Genomic DNA, 20,717 nt, shown 5'->3' on the forward strand with positions numbered 1-20,717 from the left:
TTCAACCTGTTTGGCAGGGATTTTACTGCAAGGCTTTATTGCTACAGGAAGGAATAATGTGCATTTTTATGACACAGAGGCATAAAAGATAACAACAACAACAATAAAAACACAGAAAGAGAGACAGATATATATATATATATATATATATATATATATATATATATATATATATATATAATTATGAATATACTTCCTGTAGCAATAAAGCCTTGCAGTAAAATCCCTACCATATATATATATATATATATGCCACACAAAAGCAATTAAATTCACATGAATATGATTACGGTAAACGTCAGCAGACTATATGTATATATATGTGTATATATGTGTGTGTGTGTGTGTGTGTGTAAATAAATACAATGATTGGGGCGGGGTACACGTTTGCGCATGCGCGGGATTCCGGCACCCTGGCGCCGCTCTGCCCGCGCTCCCTCGATGGTGTCGCCCTCCTTCCGGGCGCGGAGCATTGTGGGGCGGCAAGATGGCGGCGCTGAGCGGTGTCCGGGCGGCTGCCAGGGTGAGTGAAGGGGAGCGGGCGGGGCGGGGCGGGGGCGGCCCCGCGGGGAGGGGCCCTTTGGCAGGAGGGCTGAGCCCCCCCGGCCGCCCCTCCTCTCAGCCTCAGCCCCCCCGGGCGGGGCCGCTCGCTGCCTCGGGGCATTCCCCCCCCCCCTCTCTCCCGACTCCCTGGGGCCAGTTAATTGAAACACACAATTAATGGAACAATCAATGGAGTTATTATTGTACAAAACTCACATACAGTGGTACCTCGGGTTACAGACGCCTCAGGTTACAGACTCTGCTAACTCAGAAATAGTACCTCGGGTTAAGAACTTTGCTTCAGGATGAGAACAGAAATCGCGCGGCGGCAGCAGGAGGCCCCGTTAGCTAAAGTGGTGCTTCAGGTTAAGAACAGTTTCAGGTTAAGAACAGACCTCCGGAACGAATTAAGTTCTTAACTCGAGGCACCACTGTAAATAGGTCCCGCTCCAGCGGGAAGGTAAACGGCGTTTTCGTGCGCTGCTCTGGTTCGCCAGAAGTGGCTCAGTCCTGCTGGCCACATGACCCGGAAGCTGGACGCCGGATCCCTCAGCCAATAAAGCGAGATGAGCGCCGCAACCCCAGAGTCGGCCACGACTGGACCTAATGGTCAGAGGTCCCTTGACCTTTGCCTTTCAAGGGATGGTAGGGAAGGTAGAAGCAACATCATCCATGAGAGTGGAGAGATGGAAGTTGTATCCTTTGTCCTACTCATCTACTAGACTCCTGACATGCTCTGCATGTCCCAACAGGAGCAAGAGGGATAGAAAGGCTAGAAGCCCTTCTCCAGGTCAGGGGCAGGAAGCCTTCAAACCTCTCCTTGGGAGCAATCCTTATACATTTGTTTCCAAGTAGGCTTGGGCTCATCTTTTTGATGCAATTAGGTGGTTTTAGACTCTAGACTTGATGGTCTTCGGGTTAAGAACTTTGCTTCAGGATGAGAACAGAAATCGTGCGGCGGCAGCAGGAGCCCCCGTTAGCTAAAGTGGTGCTTCAGGTTAAGTACGGACCTCCGGAACAAATTAAGTACAGTGGTACCTCGGGATCCGTTCCGCGGCGCTGTTCGCATCCTGAACACAACGTAAGCCACGACAGCGCACCTGCGCAGGTCATATTTTGCCACTTCCACGCATGCACGTGACGTCATTTTGAGCACATGCGCAAGCAGCAAAACCCAGAAGTAATGCGCTCCATTACTTCGGGGTTGCCACGGAGCGCAACTCAAACGCTCTCAACCTGAAGCACATTCAACCCGAGATATGATTGTACTTAACCCAAGGTACCACTGTATACGTACATTAGTCATGGATACGATCCGCGCTATTCTTAAGCAGCATTTGAAAACAGTTTGTTATGGAGTCTAACTAGTTTTGAACAACAACAAAATTCCTCCAGTAGCACCTTACAGACCAACTAAGTTAGTTATCAGTATGAGCTTTCATGTGCATGTGCACTTCTTCACATTCTGCATATTCTGCAGATACCTGTGTATCTGAAGAAGTGTGCATGCACACGAAAGCTCATACCAATAACAAACTTAATTGGTCTCTAAGGTGCTACTGGAAGGAACCCCCCCCCCCCTCAACTATGGCAGACCAACACGGCTACCTACCTGTAACTAGTTTCAAATGGTCCCTGTTCATTTTCGGATCCCTGTACCACACTTGAGTCAGCACCTGAATGAGCTTCTCCATAGTCGTACAGTCTACAGCACGGAGGCGACTTTTGCATATAGCCCACAAATTCTCTTTATTTATTTATTTTTATTTTATTTACAACATAAATCCATCACAACTCAAATAGCCCCGGATTGACGTCCGGGGAATTCCCTGGCCAATCAAGTACCTGTATTTGCTGCTCTGTCCTGAATTTCTTCCCCACTTTGGATGTTTGATTGGGGGGGGCTAGGTCCTGCTGCAATATCCCAGTACCGTCAGGATACCTCTTTTCCAGCTCTGGAATAACTCTCTTTCGTAGAACCTCAATATATCATGGGGAGCGCATCATTCCTCCTATTGGCTGCAGGTTTCTGACACCATAATGATCACCTGACTTCGTGTTTGTTTTGAGTACAGGATTACGAGTAAGATAGAAAATATGCTTTGTTTCAGTTAATTTGCACAAGGGTGTACAATGCCCACCACAACAGCCCTGCCAGATAGGGTCAGGCTGAGAGGTGGCGATGGGCCCCCAAGGTCACCCCTTGGCTTAAGGGCCAAGGGATTTGGACCCCGGTCTCCCCCAGGTCCTAGTCCAACATGAGTTCCTGGCTGTTGTTGGACTACAACTCCCAGCATCCCTCCCCACTGGTCCTGCAACCACTGGATGATGGGAGTTGTAGTCCAACAGCAGCCAGGGCCCCCAAAAGAGACCCCGCCTCAAGGAGTTTGCCTGGGCAGGGAGCCCCAGGGATGGCTGGCACATGAGGAGGTGCCTGGGCCCCAGCGCTGCGTACCCCCAAAGAACTTGTAGGAAGAAGCTTGTCTCTAGAATTATTTATTTCATAAAATGTATACGTGGCTTGATTGTAAGAAAAACACCTCAAAGCCGTTTGTGAAAAGATGAAAAAGAAAATCATCATCAAGAAAAAATTACAGTAGCTTAAAACGTACAAGATAAAATACTGAGAGGGGTTTAAATTCACATCCACTTTCTAAGCATCTGAGTAGGCTTGTCTAAACAAGAATGTTTTTAGCAGTGACACTGCCTGCTTGATGTCAACAGGCAGGGTGTTCCAAAGTGCAGGTGCTGCCACACTAGATGAATAAGTTATTACAAGTGCAGAACGGGTATTATGTGGCTCTTGCAGTAGTGCTAATTCCACCGACTGAAGCAGTTGCAGTCAGGTGACCTTCTAGGTCAGGTGGTTCCCAGTTAAGAGTTTTAAATCCTAACAATAACACCTTGAACTTGGCCCAGTTTCAAATCTGCAATCAGTGCAAATCTAAAATAAGGCTTCCTGCCAGAACAGAAGTCTTCTGTTTCAGTGTATCTGAAGAAGTGTGCATGCACACGAAAGCTCATACCAAGAACTAACTTAGTTGGTCTTTAAGGTGCTACTGGAAGGAATTTTTTTTGTTTTGACTATGGCAGACCAACACGGCTACCTATCTATCACTGCCACTGTGAATGTGCCACTGGTTTGCTGGGGGAAAGAAATTGGGGGTGCTGTTTCCTACAGTGCCCTCTTGTGGGGTTTCTGGTGGGACACTGGGAAACTGGAAAGAAGAAGTTACAGATAGGTAGCCGTGTTGGTCTGCCATGGTCAAAACAAAATAAAAAAATTCCTTCCAGTAGCACCTTAAAGACCAACTGAGTTAGTTCTAGGTATGAGCTTTCGTGTGCATGCACACTTCTCTGAAGAAGTGTGCATGCACACGAAAGCTCATACCTAGAACTAACTCAGTTGGTCTTTAAGGTGCTACTGGAAGGAATTTTTTTATTTTGGAAAGAAGAAGAGAGATTTCTTCCTTAGTAAAGCCTAAGGAGTAACGCTAGAGGTTGAGCCTTGCTTATATGGGGTCAGCTCCTTATATTAGAAGCTAGAGCCCTAAACGGCCTCGGCCCAGTATACCTGAAGAAGTATCTCCACCCCCATTGTTCAGCCGGGACACGGAGGTCCTGGTTCGAGGGCCTTCTGGTGGTTCCCTCCCTGCGAGAAGTGAGGTTACAGGGAACCAGGCAGAGGGTCTTCTCGGTGATCGCGCCCGCCCTGTGAAACGCCCTCCCATCAAATGTCAAGGAGAGAAAAAACTACACGACTTTTAGAAGACATCTGAAGGCAGCCCTGTTTAGGGAAGTTTTTAATGACTGATGTTTTAATGTATTTTTAATCTTTTGTTGAAAGCTGCACAGAGTGGGCAGGGTAGAAATAAATAGTAACTGCTACAACAACAACAACAACATTTAATTTATATCCCGCCCTCCCCAGCCAAAGCCGGGCTCAGAGCGGCTAACAGCAATAAAAGTAACACGGCATTCTAAAATCAGTATTCTAAAATCAGTTCAAAATCAAATGGCAACCACTGGGCCAGAGTTCTGTGAGGATTACAGAAAGGGTGTGTGTGTGTCAGGCTGTGCCTTAGCCAAAGGCCTGGCGGAGCAGCACTGTCTTGCAGGCCCTGCAAAGTCCCGCAGGGCCCTAGTCTCTTGTGACAGAGCGTTCCACCAGATTGGGGCCACAGCCAAAAGAGCCCTGGCTCTGGTCAAGGCCAGCCTAACCTCCCTGTGGCCCGGGAGCTCCAAGATGTTTTTATCTGAAGACTGTAAGGTCCTCCATGGGGCATACCAGGAGAGGCAGTCCCATATTATTATTATTATTATTATTATTATTATTATTATTATTATTACTACTATTCCCTTTTTCTTGCAGAGTCTTTTGCTCTCGCAGAGCTGTGGGGCATGGAGGAGCCTCAGCACCTCAGCTGCAGTTCTGCAGAAGCCAGCCAAGGTAAGGTCCCTCCTCTCTCTCGGGCGCATGGAGACGCTCTCCCTTCTTTCAGCTTCAGGCTTTCTCTGTTAACTGATGGGTTTCTATGCCACAATTCTGTGTTGCAACCAGTGGACGAGATGATCAGAGAGCTGTAATTCATCTGCAAAAGGAGGCTAAAAATACTGTCATACCTTACAGGGTTGTATTAAGGGCCACCAATGTATGTGTAGTGCTTTTTTTGTAAAGTTCTTTTTTAAAATTCATGTTATAATGTATACAAAACAGAGAGAACAATTGTAACAAACAGATGAAAATGGAGACATGACATAAAGATTGCAATGAGAGTACTGAAATTAAAAGTTAAGGAAGTCAAGGTGTGGTGGAGGGGAGTGATAGGGTGGAGAGATGGGAATTCACGAGGCGGGGAAGGATATAGGTTTATACTGTGTATGTTTATGTTCAGTGTGTTTTTTCTTTTGTATTTTATGTAGTACGAAAATGTAATAAAAAAATTTTAAAAATGAAAATGAAAAAATGAAAAGCAAAGCTATGAAATAGGCCTGTAGAATGAGTGCAGTTGCACATGGGTTAAAATGACAAAAACCAAGTTGAGACTATGTTATCAGATTATCAAGTATAGCTCCAGATTTGTCAGGCTGGTGGTGAGGGTTGTGTGGTGCTTGATATCCTTTGGGAAAGCTCAATTTAAGTGTAGTTATAATTTTCTCACTTCAAGGAAAGGACCTGATATTAGAGAGAGAGAGACTCACTTGCTTTCAATACCTAGAAGAAGAAGAAGAAAAAGAAGGGACAATTTTCATCCCATTTATTAAGTCCATTTATTAAGAACACCCTCCCAGTAGTGGGACATCTTTGAGGAGGGGAGGGTCTGGGGGAGCACCTGCTCTCATTGCACAAGGTCCTAAGTTCGGTCCCTGGTGTTTCCAGTGAGAAGGATCAGGAATCTGAAGATGATGGGAGACCCTCCTCTGCCATAAACCCTGGAACTGAGCTTCCAGTCAAGTGATTCTCCTGGGCAGACAGGCTGGCCTGCTGAGGCCGCTTCCTATATTTGCTTGCTATATTTGCTTACTATCTTTGTTTACGCCCTTCCTAAATGTCTCCCTCATTGGAGGTTTTTAACCAGAGGTTAGATGCCCCCCTCTCAGGGATGCTGTAGTTGTGATTCCTGCGGCAGCTAGACTGGGGACTGGGAGCGGCCGCTGGGACCACATAACACCGGTCCTGAGAGATCTGCATTGGCTCCCAGGACATTTCTGAGCACAGTTCAAAGTGTTGGTGCTGACCTTTAAAGCCCTAAACGGCCTCAGCCCAGTATACCTGAAGGAGCGTCTCCACCCCCATCGTTCCGCCCGGACACTGAGATCCAGTGCTAAGGGCTTTCTGGCGGTTCCCTCATTGCAAGAAGTGAGGTTACAGGGAACCAAACAGAGGGCCTTCTCAATAGTGGCACCCACCCTGTGGAACGCCCTCCCATCAGATGTCAAGGAAAATAAGCAACTATCCTGTTTTTAAAAGATATCTGAAAGCAGCCCTGTTCAGGGAAGTTTTTAATATTTAATGCTGTATTGTTTTTAATACTCAATTGGGAGCTGCCCAGAGTGACTGGGGAAACTCAGCTGGATGGGCGGGGCATAAATAAATAAATACATACATACATACATACATTGTGGGGGGCTGGACCAGATGACCCTTGGTGTGACAGTTTTATGGCAAAGGGTTTGTTTTTTTAAAAAAAGAGAGATAAATCTGTTCAGCTCCTGCCAGGGTGCTCATTTAGCTGTATATCTGATTTGCATAATTCCCCCCAGCTTAGACGGTTGGTTTTTTTTAACCCCTTCTAGAGGATGGGAAGTAAAAACCAGATCTGCTCTCCTTGCTATGAGGAAAAGGATGGGTGTGACTCTGTGCTCTCTTCCAGGCGGAGAGCTTCACCTCGGAGGGGGTGTTCCCTGTCACCATGATCCCAGGGGACGGGGTGGGCCCCGAGCTCATGCACTCCGTCAAGGAAGTCTTCAAGGTAAGAGCGCTTGCTTCGCTTGGCGATTTCTCAAGAGCTTGGCTTTGGGGATATCCTGCGTGGGCTGGGAGGAGGCAAAGGGCTGGCTGGCTGAGACGCTCCAGTCTCTTACGCTGCATGAAGCCGTGGCGCCTGTGCTGCCAAGCCCCAAGGTCTGGTCCTCAGGTCAAGACAGTTGGGCTCAGATCAGAATCCCAAGCCCAGCTGCATCCCAGGGTTGATGGGGGAAATCTCTCCTGGCTTGGCTCATCCTTGGGGGTGCCTGTGACAGCCAGTATGGGTGTTGCGCAGTGCCCGCGCACCTCGACAGGATTCCCTTTCCGCATGTGACATTCCTTGCAAGAGGTGGAGAGGGATGCCCCTGCACTACTTTCTTCTGCATGGGACAACCACGTGGTATGTGGAAGTCAGAGATCTCCAGGGGCAGAAGGGGCCTACCCTGGTGGAGGACACCCCACCTTCTCCTCTCCTGTGTGTTTCTGCAGGCGGCTGGTGTTCCTGTGCAGTTTGATGAGCACCACCTGAGTGAGGTGCAGAACATGGCTTCAGAGGAGATCCTGGATCAAGTCCTTGGCTCCATGGACAAGAGCAAAGTGGCCCTCATTGGTACGGCGTAAGGGGAAGTTGGTGGGCAAGGGCGTCCTTCATACGCCTTAGAGGCCCATGGCGTGCATCTGGGCCAAGCATAGGCAAACTCAGCCTTCCAGATGTTTGGGACTACAATTCCCATCATCCCAGACCACTGGTCCTGTTAGCGAGGGATGATGGGAATTGTAGTCCCAAACATCTGGAGGGCCGGAGTTTGCCTATGCCTGATCTGGGCCACGGGGAAGTGGCTTACATCTTGCAAGGAGATGCCTTTCTCTGGGCTGCCCTTAGCAGAGACTTCCAGTTCGCACCTTCACCTTATCACCCCTTATTACCCTGTGGCTTTCCTCTGCAGAGGGCTGGGGTCTTTTCTCACTGTCTCTCGCCTTTGCAGGAAAGATCCACACCCCCATGGAGTACAAAGGGGAACTGGCCTCCTACGACATGCGGCTCAGGTATGTTTCGGCAGCCTTGCACCGGGTAGACGAGATAAACTTCAAATGCCGCCACCGTCCAGCTGAAGGCATCCAATTTGCTGTTGTCTGAAAGGATGCAAAGGTTGTGTTTCCCTATGTGATGCTTTTCCACCATGAGCTTTGCCCAAAGCAGCAAACATCCAAAATATCAAAATGAGGAGCATGTCGGTAAATTAAAACACCACCAAACAGTCTAGCCTTAAATACAAAGCAAAATTAGCAATGAAGTTTCTGGTACCAATCTTGCTACACTACAAGTTTTCCGACTTAAATGCATTTCAGAGGGGAGAGGTAGATCGCGTACAGGGGACATACAGGCCAGGTGAAAGCCTCGGCTCAGGTGCCTTTGCCTTATTCAAGGCAGCGCTGGATAGGGAAGTTTTTAATGTGTGATGGTTTTAGATTTTGTTGGAAGTCGCCCAGAGTGGCTGGGGCAACCCAGCCAGATGAGCGGCATATAATAAACTTTTTATTTATTATTATTTTTTATTATTGCTAGGCCAGCCCATCCCGGTGACTGAACAGACAGAGAATTGAATGAGCAGCCATGGGGGCAGACTGAGTTGGAGGATGTGGGGCCAACTGGTGTTGACACAGCACTTTAAAATGGTGGTGGTTGTCTCTGTAACTCTGGCTTCCCTCTTCCAGGCGCAAGCTGGACCTCTTTGCCAACGTGGTCCGTGTGAATAGCCTGCCCGGCTACAAAACGAGGCACAACAATCTGGACCTGGTGATCATCCGTGAGCAGACGGAGGGCGAGTACAGCTCCCTGGAGCACGAGGTGAGTGCCGCCAATACAGTAATAAAAATAAATATATAATTTACATGCCACCTGTCTTGCTGGGTGACCCCAGCCACTCTGGGCAGCTCCTGACAAAAGAGAGTCAAAATACTATACAACATCAATTCCCTGAACAGGGCTGCCTTCAGGTGTCTTTTGAAAAGCACATAGCTCATAGGCCACATGACACCGGTCTTGAAAGGTCTTGAAAGGTCTACATTGGCTCCCAGAATATTTTCAAGCACAACTCAAAGTGTTGGTGCTGACCTAAACGGCCTCGGTCCTGTATACCTGAAGGAGCGTCTCCACCCCCATCGTTCTGCCAGGACACTGAGCTCCAGTGCTGAGGGCCTTCTGGTGGTTCCCTCCCTGCGAGAAGCCAAGTTACAGGGAACCAGACAGAGGGCCTTCTCGGTGGTGGCACCCACCCTGTGGAACACCTTCCCACCAGATGTCAAGGAAATACTGTAAACAACTATCTGACTTTTAGAAGACATCTTAAAGCAGCCCAGTTTAGGGAAGCTTTTTATGTTTAACAGACCACTGTGTTTCAATACTTTGTTGTAAGCCACCCAGGGTGGCTGGGTATAAATAATAAATTATTATTATAAATTATTATATCTGTTTGGCATCTGCTGGAAGGGCTTCTCTTCCTGGCTGTGCTGGTCCTGCAGTTTGCCTAAGGTTACGCAATTGAGCAAGATGCAGGGAGTGCGAGAGCCACTGTGTGAATGGGAAGGACGTTTCTAACGTAACGTTTGGTGATGGGTTGGGGGTGAAAGGCTGTGTACACTGACAGCCCCCACAGTAAAATGGGGAGTGGGGAGGAGACAAAGCTTGTGTGAACCTTTGGGGTGGGGGTTGGAAGGGGAACAGGCAAAGTAGTTTTCTAGTGGGTTAGGAGCCAGTCTGCTTAACTGTACACCCCCCTGGTGTGGGGCTTCTCCCCTTGGCTCTGGAGAAGGCAGGCTCTGCTTGCTTCAGATTCATTCATTCTAAGCAGGTTCATTTAGCTCTAAGGGCAACTTGCCTAAGAACGTTGATGTACAAGACAACCCCTGTTTGCAGGCTTACATTCCAAAAGACGCAGCACAAAAGGAAATGGGTTGGGATGGGATGAGGAAAACAAGCAAACTCAGGCACCAGTTCTTAAAGTTATAAAGTTTGAAAGGAAACAGTACTTGGGCAGGAGGGGGCGGATGAGGAGGAAGAGCCAGGTGGAGGCAGTCTCTGAGCAGAGCCCAGGAGGCCTGGTGCTTGAAAGGGACGGGGGCCTTGGTGGGGGCAAAGCCTTCCTTCATGTGGTTTGTGCTGCTTGTGCCCCCTCTGTGCTCAGAGTGCCAAGGGTGTCATCGAGTGCATGAAGATCATCACTCGGGCCAAGTCGCAGCGCATTGCCAAGTTTGCCTTTGACTTTGCCACCAAGAAAGGGCGCTCCAAGGTCACGGCCGTCCACAAAGCCAACATCATGTGAGTGGGGAGCAGCGGGAGGGCGGGGGCCGGCTGGCTGGGGGCTCCTTTTCCTGTTGCTGACCCCCAGTCCCCATCTCAACACCCAGGGGCTTCCCAAGTGTTTGTGCTGCCACACTAAGGGGTCAAGTTCTTACTGATGCTGAACGGCTGTTCTGTGGCCCTTGGTGACAGAGTCACTTCCATGGAACGAAGTGGCCGACCTGTTGAGATGAATGGCCTAACTCGGACATGCTCCTTACTTTCATCATCATCATCATCATCATCATTTTTAATTTGTATATCGCCTTTCTATCTTACAATACTCAAGGCGGTTTACAAGTTGAAGAAACATAAAATGTACATCTTATAACAATCTAACGCAATACAAAAATGTGATAATAAAACATAACTTTAAAATAGGCAGCCTACATCAAAAAAGTAACATTCCACAATCAATTAGAATAGTATAAAATAATAATATCGACATATAAAAGTTAAACAGAAATCCACCCAACAGTTACAATAATATCTAAACTATAATCAATAAAACAACAGCACATAAAACAATACAATACACATTGAGAAGCAGAGGGTGGGGCAAGGCAGGTGGAAGGAGGCTTTCCCTGATGGAGTCTCCCCCCTCACAGTCCTTCCTCCAGGCCCAGCTCCCTTATGTGGACTCCTAGGGCCGGAGGGTGGGGCAAGGCAGTGGGTCAGCCTTAGTTGAATACCACCCCAAGTCTGTCTCCTGTTTCCACCTTACCCACTTACCTTGGGACAGCGTCCAGAATTTCAGACTGCCTCTCTCTCTCTCTCAGGAAACTGGGCGATGGGCTTTTCCTGCGCTGCTGTAAAGAGGTGTCCGAGTTGTATCCCAAGATTAAATTTGACACCATGATCATAGACAACTGCTGCATGCAGGTAGGCCAGGCCCCTCGGCCCCTCCCTCCCCGCTGCCTCCTTCAGCAGATACGTTCCCTTGGGGACCCTTGCCCCTCTGCCCAGGCTTGTGGGTTGCCAGAGGAGTCCCCCAGCGTTGGCGGTGTGCCCCTGCAAGTCTCAGTTGCTGGGCAGCCTCACCCCCTCCTGGCATGTGGCCTGCAGAGGAGCTTGGGCACAAAACCGTGAGCTGCCCGTGAGACTGGCATGACGGGAGGGTGCTTCCTGCCGCGGTTCCACGTGTGATGGTGTGCCGTGTCTTCCTTCCAGCTGGTGCAAAACCCTTACCAGTTCGACGTCTTGGTCATGCCCAACTTGTATGGCAACATCATCGACAACCTGGCGGCCGGCCTGGTGGGTGGGGCTGGCGTGGTTCCTGGAGAGAGCTACAGTGCTGAATACGCCGTCTTTGAGATGGTGAGGAACTGATCGGGGCCGGGTTCGCCCTCCCTCCGTCCTGGGGGCTTCAGGGGAAGCTGGGCGGCACAACGGGTCTGAGCGCATTTCCCCCTTTCTCTCCTTCCTTCCAGGGCGCCCGTCACCCCTTTGCTCAGGCTGTGGGGAGAAACATCGCCAACCCCACAGCCATGCTGCTCTCCTCGGCCAACATGTTGAGGCATCTCAAGTGAGTTCCCTGGGCTGAGTGGCAAGAGGGCGGGGAGCCTTCCAGCAGAATAATAATACCACCTTCATTGTGTACAATGAAATTAAATGAGCCTCCCTTCCCCCCAACACTCAGTCTCATTGCACTCTGTGTGCTTATCGAACAACACACCACCTCGCAAATCAATTTCACTGTGTTATTTTCCATTCAACAGCCTAACAGCCCCCAGACAAAAGCTATTTTTTAGCCTGTTGGTACGGCTGATTATACTTCTATATCTCCTGCCCAAGGGTAGAAGATTAAAGAGGTGCATAGCTGTCAACATTTCCCTTTTTTAAAGGGAAATTCCCTTATTCCAAATAGGATTCCCTGCAAGAAAAGGGAAAGGTTGATAGCTATGAAGAGGTGATGGCCGGGGTGGCCTACCTCACAGGGTTATTACTCCTCGTGACAGCCTCCTCTTTCCTCCTCCCCTGTCTAGCTTGGAATACCACTCCACCATGATCTCGGACGCTGTGAGGAAGGTGATCAAAGTTGGCAAAGTGAGTATTGAGCTGTCTGATTTCTGTCCTTTCCTTTCTGCTGTGTGCTGAACCTGTCTCTGCTTCTCTTCCCTCCGTGTTGTGCCCAGTTCTGGCTGGCAGGTTCTGTTGGGGCAGTTGGGGGGGGGGAGTTCAGGCCAAGGAGAGAAGGGGGGGGGGCAGAATTTGCCAGAGCAGCTGACTCACTCCCACAGGAGGAGGAGGCTATTGGGGCTTGTTTGTACTTAGAGCTCACCCTTCATCAAATGGTGCCCGGGTGGATTACAAAAATATCCTACTTAAAATTATTTTCAAATTATTATTATTATATTTATTTATACCCCTTCTTTTCCCCAGCGCAGGACTTAAGGCAGCTTACACAAATTAAAGCAGCGCAAATAAAATACAAAAAGCAAAAAACATGTACAGTGGTACCTCAGGTTACATACGCTTCAGGTTACAGACTCCGCTAACCCAGAAATAGTACCTCGGGTTAAGAACTTTGCTTCAGGGTGAGAACAGAAATCGTGCTCCGGCGGCGCGGCAGCAGCAGGAGGCCCCATTAGCTAAAGTGGTGCTTCAGGTTAAGAACACTTTCAGGTTAAGAATGGACCTCTGGAACGAATTAAGTACTTAACCCGAGGTACCACTGTAAAAGTTAAAAAGTGATCAAACTATAATAGAATTAAAACAGCGTAAAATTAAATCCTTTAAAATACAGATAGCAAAAACAGCACAGCACAATTAAAAGCCCTTGCTTAAAAAACAGTTCCCAAAGGCCTGTTGGAACAAAACAGGCTTCATCTGCCAGCAGCAGTACAGCAAGGAGGGAGGCAGCCCAGCTCCCCAGAAGGCCCTCTCCTGCGTCCCCACCAAAAACTCCTAAAATAAAACCCCAAAAATGACCAAAGTAACAAAACAGCATCCCAGAGCGGCAGCAGGAGGGTGAATTGGCCAGTGGTGGCCAGGCATAGATCCCTCTGAGTGGAGGTCAGTCCACCCCCCTGGGAGCCACACCAGCCAGGCCTCCCCCACTGAGCTCAACCCCTGGGCACCCAAGTCGCTCCCCCCCCCCCACATACTCCTCATTTACCAGCGCAACTGCAGCTCAGTGGACGCAGCTCTCAGAGAGACGCCAGTTTCTCCGTGTGGAACTGGGAATAGAGATCAGATTCCCTTGGCAGGGAAGGGACTATTGACTACAGTGCCTGCCCCCCCCCCCCATCTCAGACTTCTCCCACGCTGGGGCCTGGCCACAAACAGGGCCGCCTCTCTCTCACGCAGAACCTGATTGGGAATCGTGTGTGTGGTTGTTCCATCCCTTTGGGGTGACCTCGCCGCTTGTGGCACGGCTGGTTCTTGGTGCCATTCACAGGACAAGACTCTTCCCAGCACAGCCTCTCTCCTCTTCGCAGCTGCAAACAGCCAGCCATGTGTACTTGCTAGCATCCAGTGGGAAATGGGGCTGGGGTCCTGCGTCTTCTGCCCCCTTCTCCCAGCTGTTCTTCTTGTCCTGTCGTCTCCCCTCTTCAGAGCCTTCTGTGGACCGTCTTGTGGTCCACAGATGTGCCGTCTTGTGGTGTGTGGCCTTGGTGGGGTGAGAGTGTCTCTGTGTCTCCCTTTGCCTCTCACTTTCTCTGGGTGCAGCTTGGGACTGTCCCCTTCCCTGTTTTTTTTTGGGGGGGGTTGTGTTTCCCCCCCTCCCACATCTCACAGCCACATGTCTGTCTCCCTCTCCCCTCCTTCCCTGTGTTGGATTGTAGGTGCGGACGCAGGACATGGGCGGTTACTCGACCACCTCTGACTTCGTCAAGTCTGTGATTGACCACTTGCACCCCCACTACGGGGCCTAGGGCTGGCCTGGCCCTCGGCTGCTCCCCGCCCGGCCCCCCCAGCACATGGGCGCCACAGACACCTCCTCCCTCGGGGCTGCCTGTCTCAGAAGAGATCTGGGTGTGCTCTCCCTTGCGTCTCAGATCTGAAGCTGGCCGGTCCCTACTGGGGAGGGAATGTTTTCTTGCCCCCCCCCAAATCTCTTAACCCTGGGTATGGGTCCCATAGATGAATTGAGGACACTCCTCGGTGCTGTGAGCCTTTGGGAACTGCTCCAGGCCTGGGTCCCCAGGCAGGCCTCCCCCTGGAGCCCCCCACAAAGACTTGCCCGTAGTTTTGAAAGCAGGCACTCTTGAGAGGCTGGGGTCCTTCAGGCTGCTCTGCCCCCTCCCATTCCCCCCCTTTTTCTGGGTGGAAATACCCCCCCTTCCCACTGAAGCCCAGGCTGGAACTGGCCTTGGTCCCCCTTTCAAGAGAAAAAGGTTTTTCCTGCCCATAGTTCCCTTTTCAGCAAAGCTGAGCTCTGCAGGCGATGCTGTGACCTTTGTGGGGAAGGGTCCCAGTCCCCCCACCCTGCTGAGGAGGGTACCTTTTGTGGCTAGACCCTTGGTTCCTGCAGTTCTGACACAGGAGGAGGAGGAGGAGTGCTCTCTGTGTGTGTGTGAGAGAGAGAGGGGTGGGTGGGGAGGGTAAAAAGGAGGTTTTGTTACAGCTCTGGTCCCTTGCAGAATCATGACAGCCTGGCACCAGTCTCTGCAAATGGACCTTTAGGCCCACGGAAATCCAGGTCATGGGGATTTGTCGGAATCTGCCTGTGGTGCATGTGTCAGGTGGTGGCTTGACCCCCATGGGGGTTGTCTCATTTTGAGGCCAGCAGGCTGTCTTGGCGTGAATGTGTGGGCAGAGAATCCCACGTGTGCTCAGCTGTCATCATACTCCATATTAATTGTGAATAAAACCGTTGCAGATTTTCTGTACCGAGTGGCTCTGCTCCCTCCTTGGGGCTGTATGTGTCTGATTCCTGGCAACATCTCTGCTGTGGACCCCAGAGGGAGAGCACTGGGCCTCTGGACTCCAGACCAGGCCCCTGGAGAAGTTCCAGCCGTGGGGAACCTCTGCATGGTTAAGCGTTTGCCCAGCCCCAACTGGTCTGGCAGCCCTGAAGTGGGGCAGGAGCCAGAGGCTTCACCTGGGTCTGCCTCCCTCCCTCCCTCCCTCCCTGCTCTTGGCCCCCCAACGGAGCCCCACGGATGCTCCCCTCTCCCTTTCCGGCTCGAGCGTTTGTTCCACGTCCGTGTGAAACAACAGACATCCTCTTCCCGCCCTACGGGAGCTTCCTCTCCCTGCCTCCATATTCATTTGCACCCTGCCCACCCTGCGCCTTCAGCATCATTGCATGACCATACATGCCATGGCTAGCAAGGCAGTAATCACTAAAATAGAAAGTGAACACCACGCTTACTATCAGCAATTCATCCAGGTAGTTTAGATTTTCCCACAAATTAGAACTATACACATGAGAGCTTCAAAAAAGAAACAGCCATGGCAGGGGGGGGGTGCCTGGCAGGCCTCCCTGGAGAGGGCATTTCAGTGGCAAAAGAGGGGGTGCACCTTCTGTGAAAAGTCTCCCCCTCTGCAATGAGGCAGGTGCTCGCAGCGGTATCATTTAAGCTCCGAGGATTTTACTGGCTGGCCTGCTTGTAGGGATGCCTGTTCATTTAGCCTCTTCCCTGATGGGCCAATTGAACTAAGGTGTGCTTTGTGAAGCGCCTTAGGATTTATGGAAGGTGACATAGAAATATTTTTAAATAAATGGGGATTCAGGAAACTCAGTATGTCAGCTTAACCCCCTCTGTTCCTCCTGACAAATGCTGGAAGGTGCTGCTGAAGTTGCCCTTCTGAGCGCCTCAGTGAGGAGGAGGGACAGCCGGGCTTCTACAAGGATTGGGAAAATGCAGCAGACAAGGATTTCCTAGCCGCATTTACCCAGTTGCTGGCCAAAAGCTCCTGAGCGAACAGCTGCTTAAGGAACAGGAAGCGCTGAGGGGTGAATGGAGAGAAGTAAAAGGTGGGGTGCCCAGAGGATGGTGCAGGGCCTAGGGCTGTTTCCCTGACCTAGAGCCAGAGGTCAGGTGGCCAGGCTTGCCAGGCTTGCCAGCAAAACTCATGGAAAACGGGAGGTAGCTCTGAAGAGCTCCAAAGGGCTCTCTCCCAGGCAGGCAAGAGGCCACGAAATGTCAAAGAAGTACAGTGGTACTTTGGATCTCAAAATTAATCCATTCCATAAGTCCGTTCCAAAACCAAGGTGTGCTTTCCCATAGAAAGTAACGGGAAATTGATTAATCCATTCCAGACTTTTAAAAACAACCCCTAAAACAGCAATTTAACATGAATTTTACTATCTAACGAGACCACTGATCCCTAAAATGAAAGCAACAATGTACTGCAGTCACACAATCAATTAGTAGCTGAACTGGGTTCCACACAGTCACAAAAACAAAACAAAAATGCCACACACAAAAATGCAAACTAAATAGCAAAAACAGACCCCAGCATAACACTCAAAACGGAGCATGTTCAGCTTCTGAAAAAAGTTCGCAAACAGGAACACATACTTCCAGGTTCACGGTGTTTGAGTTCCAAGTTGTTTGAGTCCCAAGGCGTTTGAGAACCAAGGAACCCCTGTACAGTATGAACAATTCGCTGAAAGTAAGTATATTTGCTGTGCCTGGGGTGGGTGGCAAAGGTCCTCCCTTCATGTCTGTGCTTACGGGGTCTGAGCTGGTGGGGAAGGGGTTGTAGACAGCAGGTGGGAAATGTGGGCTCCCTGTGTGGCAGCAGTGAGAAAGGCAAAAGGAGTTGTCTTTTAGCGCACCCTGCTGCCTGCACATGGCAGGATCCCTGACATGATGGCTGTCAGCCCCTACTGCAACGCCTCCAGCGAAGGACAGCCCAGCGCCCCCCCAAGGAAGAGGGTCTCACTTTGGTGCAGCTCCTGTCTCTTAGGAAGCTGTTCGTCCTCCTGTCTTTCAGCCAAGATCTTCTGCTTTGTCCTTCCCAGCCAGTGCTTCTCTGCAGCGACAACAAAGGGCTCCGCTCTGGCTTCTGCAGGGCCAGCCCTTCAGATCCTTGCAGATTGCGCTCCTGTCTTTGCTCCTCTCCCAGACCCTGCCTGACCAACTTTTTTTTTCCTTTTCCAAAAATTTTATTGCTTTTCAACATTCATCACAAAAATAACATAACAAAATACACAACAAAGAAAAAACACACACCACACTACAATAAACTAAACACACAAGAAAGAAAAAAGATCTCTTCAAATATTCAATTTTCTTCACATTGCTGACTGACTTCCTCGAATCCCCTCTAACTGAATTTCATTATTTCAGTGTATCTGAAGAAGTGTGCATGCACACGAAAGCTCATACCTAGAACTAACTCAGTTGGTCTTTAAGGTGCTACTGGAAGGAATTTTTTTATTTTGTTTTGAATTTCATTATATCACCTTTATAACAATTCTCAAAGGTCATATTTCTAATAATATTAGCTCCTTTCATTTACTAACCTCTTCTTCTTTAATATTCTAATCCTTAATATTTACTACCACGTATCCTTATTCTACCCCTAAGCCTATTTGCTACTTCCAAGGATTTTCTGTTTATCTTATATCCTGCTTGACCTCAACTTAAACTTCCCCCAGTACAACTAACAGTCCTGTGGAAACACGGTGGAACTTTACAATAATTGCAAAAGAAATCCACAGTACCACACCAGGCAGGGCTTTATAGCGCCCGAGGCTTCTACTCTGTTGCCCAACGGTTGAGAGGAAGCTGTTTTCCCCTCGCACGATTGAAGATTCACCTGCACTTGCTGTTTAAGTGGTAGTTGCCAAAGGAACTTCTAGGGATTACCTGATCTCAGACAAACCCGCCACAGAAAAGAAAAATCCTGATTTGTTTTTGTTTTTTTTTGGGGGGGGGGGGCAAAAATGGAGATTCCAAAGAGTGCTCAGAAAGGACAGAAACTCTTTATGACCTCAGGGATTCCTACTTCGTGGTGTCCAAACAACTTTCTCATCATTCACAGCTCTGACCACACATTGGTTAAATACGCTGTCAGGTGAGAACCAAAGGATTATTTCACAGACTTGCTTAAAAAGGGTCCTTGCATGTTTTGCTTCATGGCTTTGTAGGCGAACTAGACTTGCACACAAACACACATGTAAAACAATGAGGGCCCTTTTGGGCAGCACAGTAACAGCTCCTGCACTTGACAGCATGGTGAGAATAGAGGTAGTTTTTCACATAATGCCAGAAATGTCACCCTATCGAATGGATTACTAGTAAATTAAGGACTGGCCACAAAAATGATTTCCACAAGACTTTGTAATGTCCGCCAACTCCAGACAGCTTTAGAGAAGTCTTCTGAAGTCACTGAAAAAGAACCAGATCTTTGCTAGAGAGGTGGGGTGGGGTGGGGAGGGAATAGCAAATTTTGGTAGAAATTGAGAATATGCAAGTTTGTTAGTGCTCTTTACATGTCAAAAGTCACTTTGTTCCTTTAGGAATATAAAACGTGTTATGTGTAACTTGGTTTGCCATTAAATTATGTTTGGTATATTAAAAGTTCAGTTTGTGTTCAAACAATAATTACAGATTTACTGTGCATTTTGAAATGTTTACAGTCTTTGTTACAAGATCGTAAACTGCAATCTGCTGAACTGTAAGGAGCCTCTTTGACCTTACCAGTTTATGAGCAGGCAAAAGCAATCAAATGGGAGGACTCAGCCACATCATAGTTTAAAAAAAGAGGACATTACAGTTCAAAACTCTCACTGTTCTAGGTGCCTTTTGCGACAGGAAATTTCTTTAGTGCAAGCAGTTTCTGAGCTCTGGGCGCAGTGCTGCACCTGAGATTTCAGATTAAACCTGTAGAGTGGAAGGAAAAGAGGGCCTTTTTCTGCTACTCTCTGGAGAAGAGACCTTCTTACATATTAGGGAAGGTGGGCAGGGGGAGGACTAGACCATGTGAAGAATGAACATAATATTTTAGCTGCAGTTGATTCATTTTCCTGTTATAAAAAGCACGCCTAGACATGCTGTTGTTGCGCCCGTAACCTCGGTTTAAGGTGCCATTTAGCTCCAGGCTTCCATATCTGTTTCTAACAATGTCCACCATTGTGATGCACTCACTTATTTCCATAAAAAGAGCTGAGCAAAGCAGAGATGGGAGAGAGACAAGACGAAATAAACACCAGATGAAAAGACACCGTCTATTTCTATCTGTCTCTGTTGCTTCTGATCGTTCATGTTTATCTTCAACTTCTAAAAACTGAAGTTTTTGCCTAGATTGGAAAGCGTCTAACACCCCTTTGCACCATAGGCCAAAATAATTGGGGGTGAAAGCAAGAGTTTGGAAAAGAAAAAGGGAGGGTGGCTAGATGGCTTGAAAGGCTGGCCAGGCACCCATGAGAAAGCCAGCAGTGGCCTCAAGAGGAAGGAGGAGACCTGAGTGCTCTGCTCTTTCCTGCAGCAGCAAGGCTGCAGATTCATGGCAGTTAGTGATCAGTGGGCCCAGCTCTTGCTTTGGCTCCCTGTCTGCACAGCAGACTGTAAACTAGAAGGGAGGAGAGTTTGTAAATCATGGGATCTGCAACAGAAATGAGGGCACATCTGTGTGGCTTCAGGTCCCTTCTTAATACCCCCCCCCCCGTTGCATGATCTTTTTAATTTGAAACTCCACCAGATGGCAGTCCTGAACAAGTCACTCCCCTTGGAAGATTTTTGCAGTAGCTCTTCCCTCTTGGTTTAGGATCTAGGGAAAACAAGCCATTTTTTGCAATTTAGGGTTAAGGTTAGGAATTTTAAAATCTTTGAAGTTCTTTGCAATTATGTATTATGTGCAATCCACTATTTGGAAGTTAGCAGTAATTGCATAATTAACATTGGTACCTGGTACTGTTTGGCATTTCCTTTCCCTCAGAAAGGAAGGTCCATGGCACCAGTCACGTAATAAAAACCACCATGAAGATCACAATTTTCAAAAGTTGGGGGTCCATGGCTTGGCTTTTTTAAAAAAAGGGGCCCACAGTACTTAGCTGATTGTAACCACTGCCATAATAAATATGGAAGTTTTTAAATTCTTAGATACCAACAAATATTGCTCCCTCCATAAATATATATTGTTCCTATTGACTTTGTTTTGGAAGCAGTATATTATTATTCTTGCACAAAGGACTCTTCTGGGGGAAGAAATGGCCTTTTTGCTAACCTCCCCATCTCTCTTCACAGGTGCGGACACCAGACATGGGTGGCTACTCCACATCCCACGACTTCACACGTGCCGTTATCACAGCTCTGAGCGAGTAGGGCTTGCCGAGAAACATGGGGGAGGAATTCAGAAATTAATTATGATGCTGCTTTCTGCTTCTGCCAATTAATTTATTGTGAGCTTAGCTCAGTGTTGCACAAATAAAGCGAATGTGGCCACTCCCATGAGTTGTATGTA

General features: G+C 48.6%; 1 protein-coding gene across 2 annotated transcripts; it reads left to right on the top strand.

Moving 5' to 3' along the window:
* The first annotated feature begins 411 nt into the window (after window positions 1–411).
* On the top strand, window positions 412–20,702 carry IDH3B (isocitrate dehydrogenase (NAD(+)) 3 non-catalytic subunit beta). 2 transcript variants are annotated; one of them, XM_081877086.1, is made up of 12 exons: window positions 412–523; window positions 4,916–4,993; window positions 6,918–7,016; window positions 7,502–7,622; window positions 7,999–8,059; window positions 8,729–8,861; window positions 10,198–10,331; window positions 11,132–11,234; window positions 11,523–11,669; window positions 11,783–11,877; window positions 12,338–12,398; window positions 20,501–20,702. In XM_081877086.1, exons 1-12 carry the CDS (start codon window positions 488–490, stop codon window positions 20,576–20,578), a joined length of 1,146 nt encoding a protein of 381 aa, XP_081733212.1. In that variant the 5' UTR covers window positions 412–487; the 3' UTR covers window positions 20,579–20,702. The 2 variants fall into 2 exon arrangements, with proteins under 2 accessions (XP_081733212.1, XP_081733211.1); XM_081877085.1 differs by lacking the exon at window positions 20,501–20,702 and adding an exon at window positions 14,141–15,185.
* The last annotated feature ends 15 nt before the right edge of the window (window positions 20,703–20,717 follow it).

Source organism: Podarcis erhardii, assembly GCF_964252035.2.
Source record: "Podarcis erhardii genome assembly, chromosome: 9".
In the NCBI taxonomy this organism is placed as follows: Eukaryota; Metazoa; Chordata; class Lepidosauria; order Squamata; family Lacertidae; genus Podarcis; species Podarcis erhardii.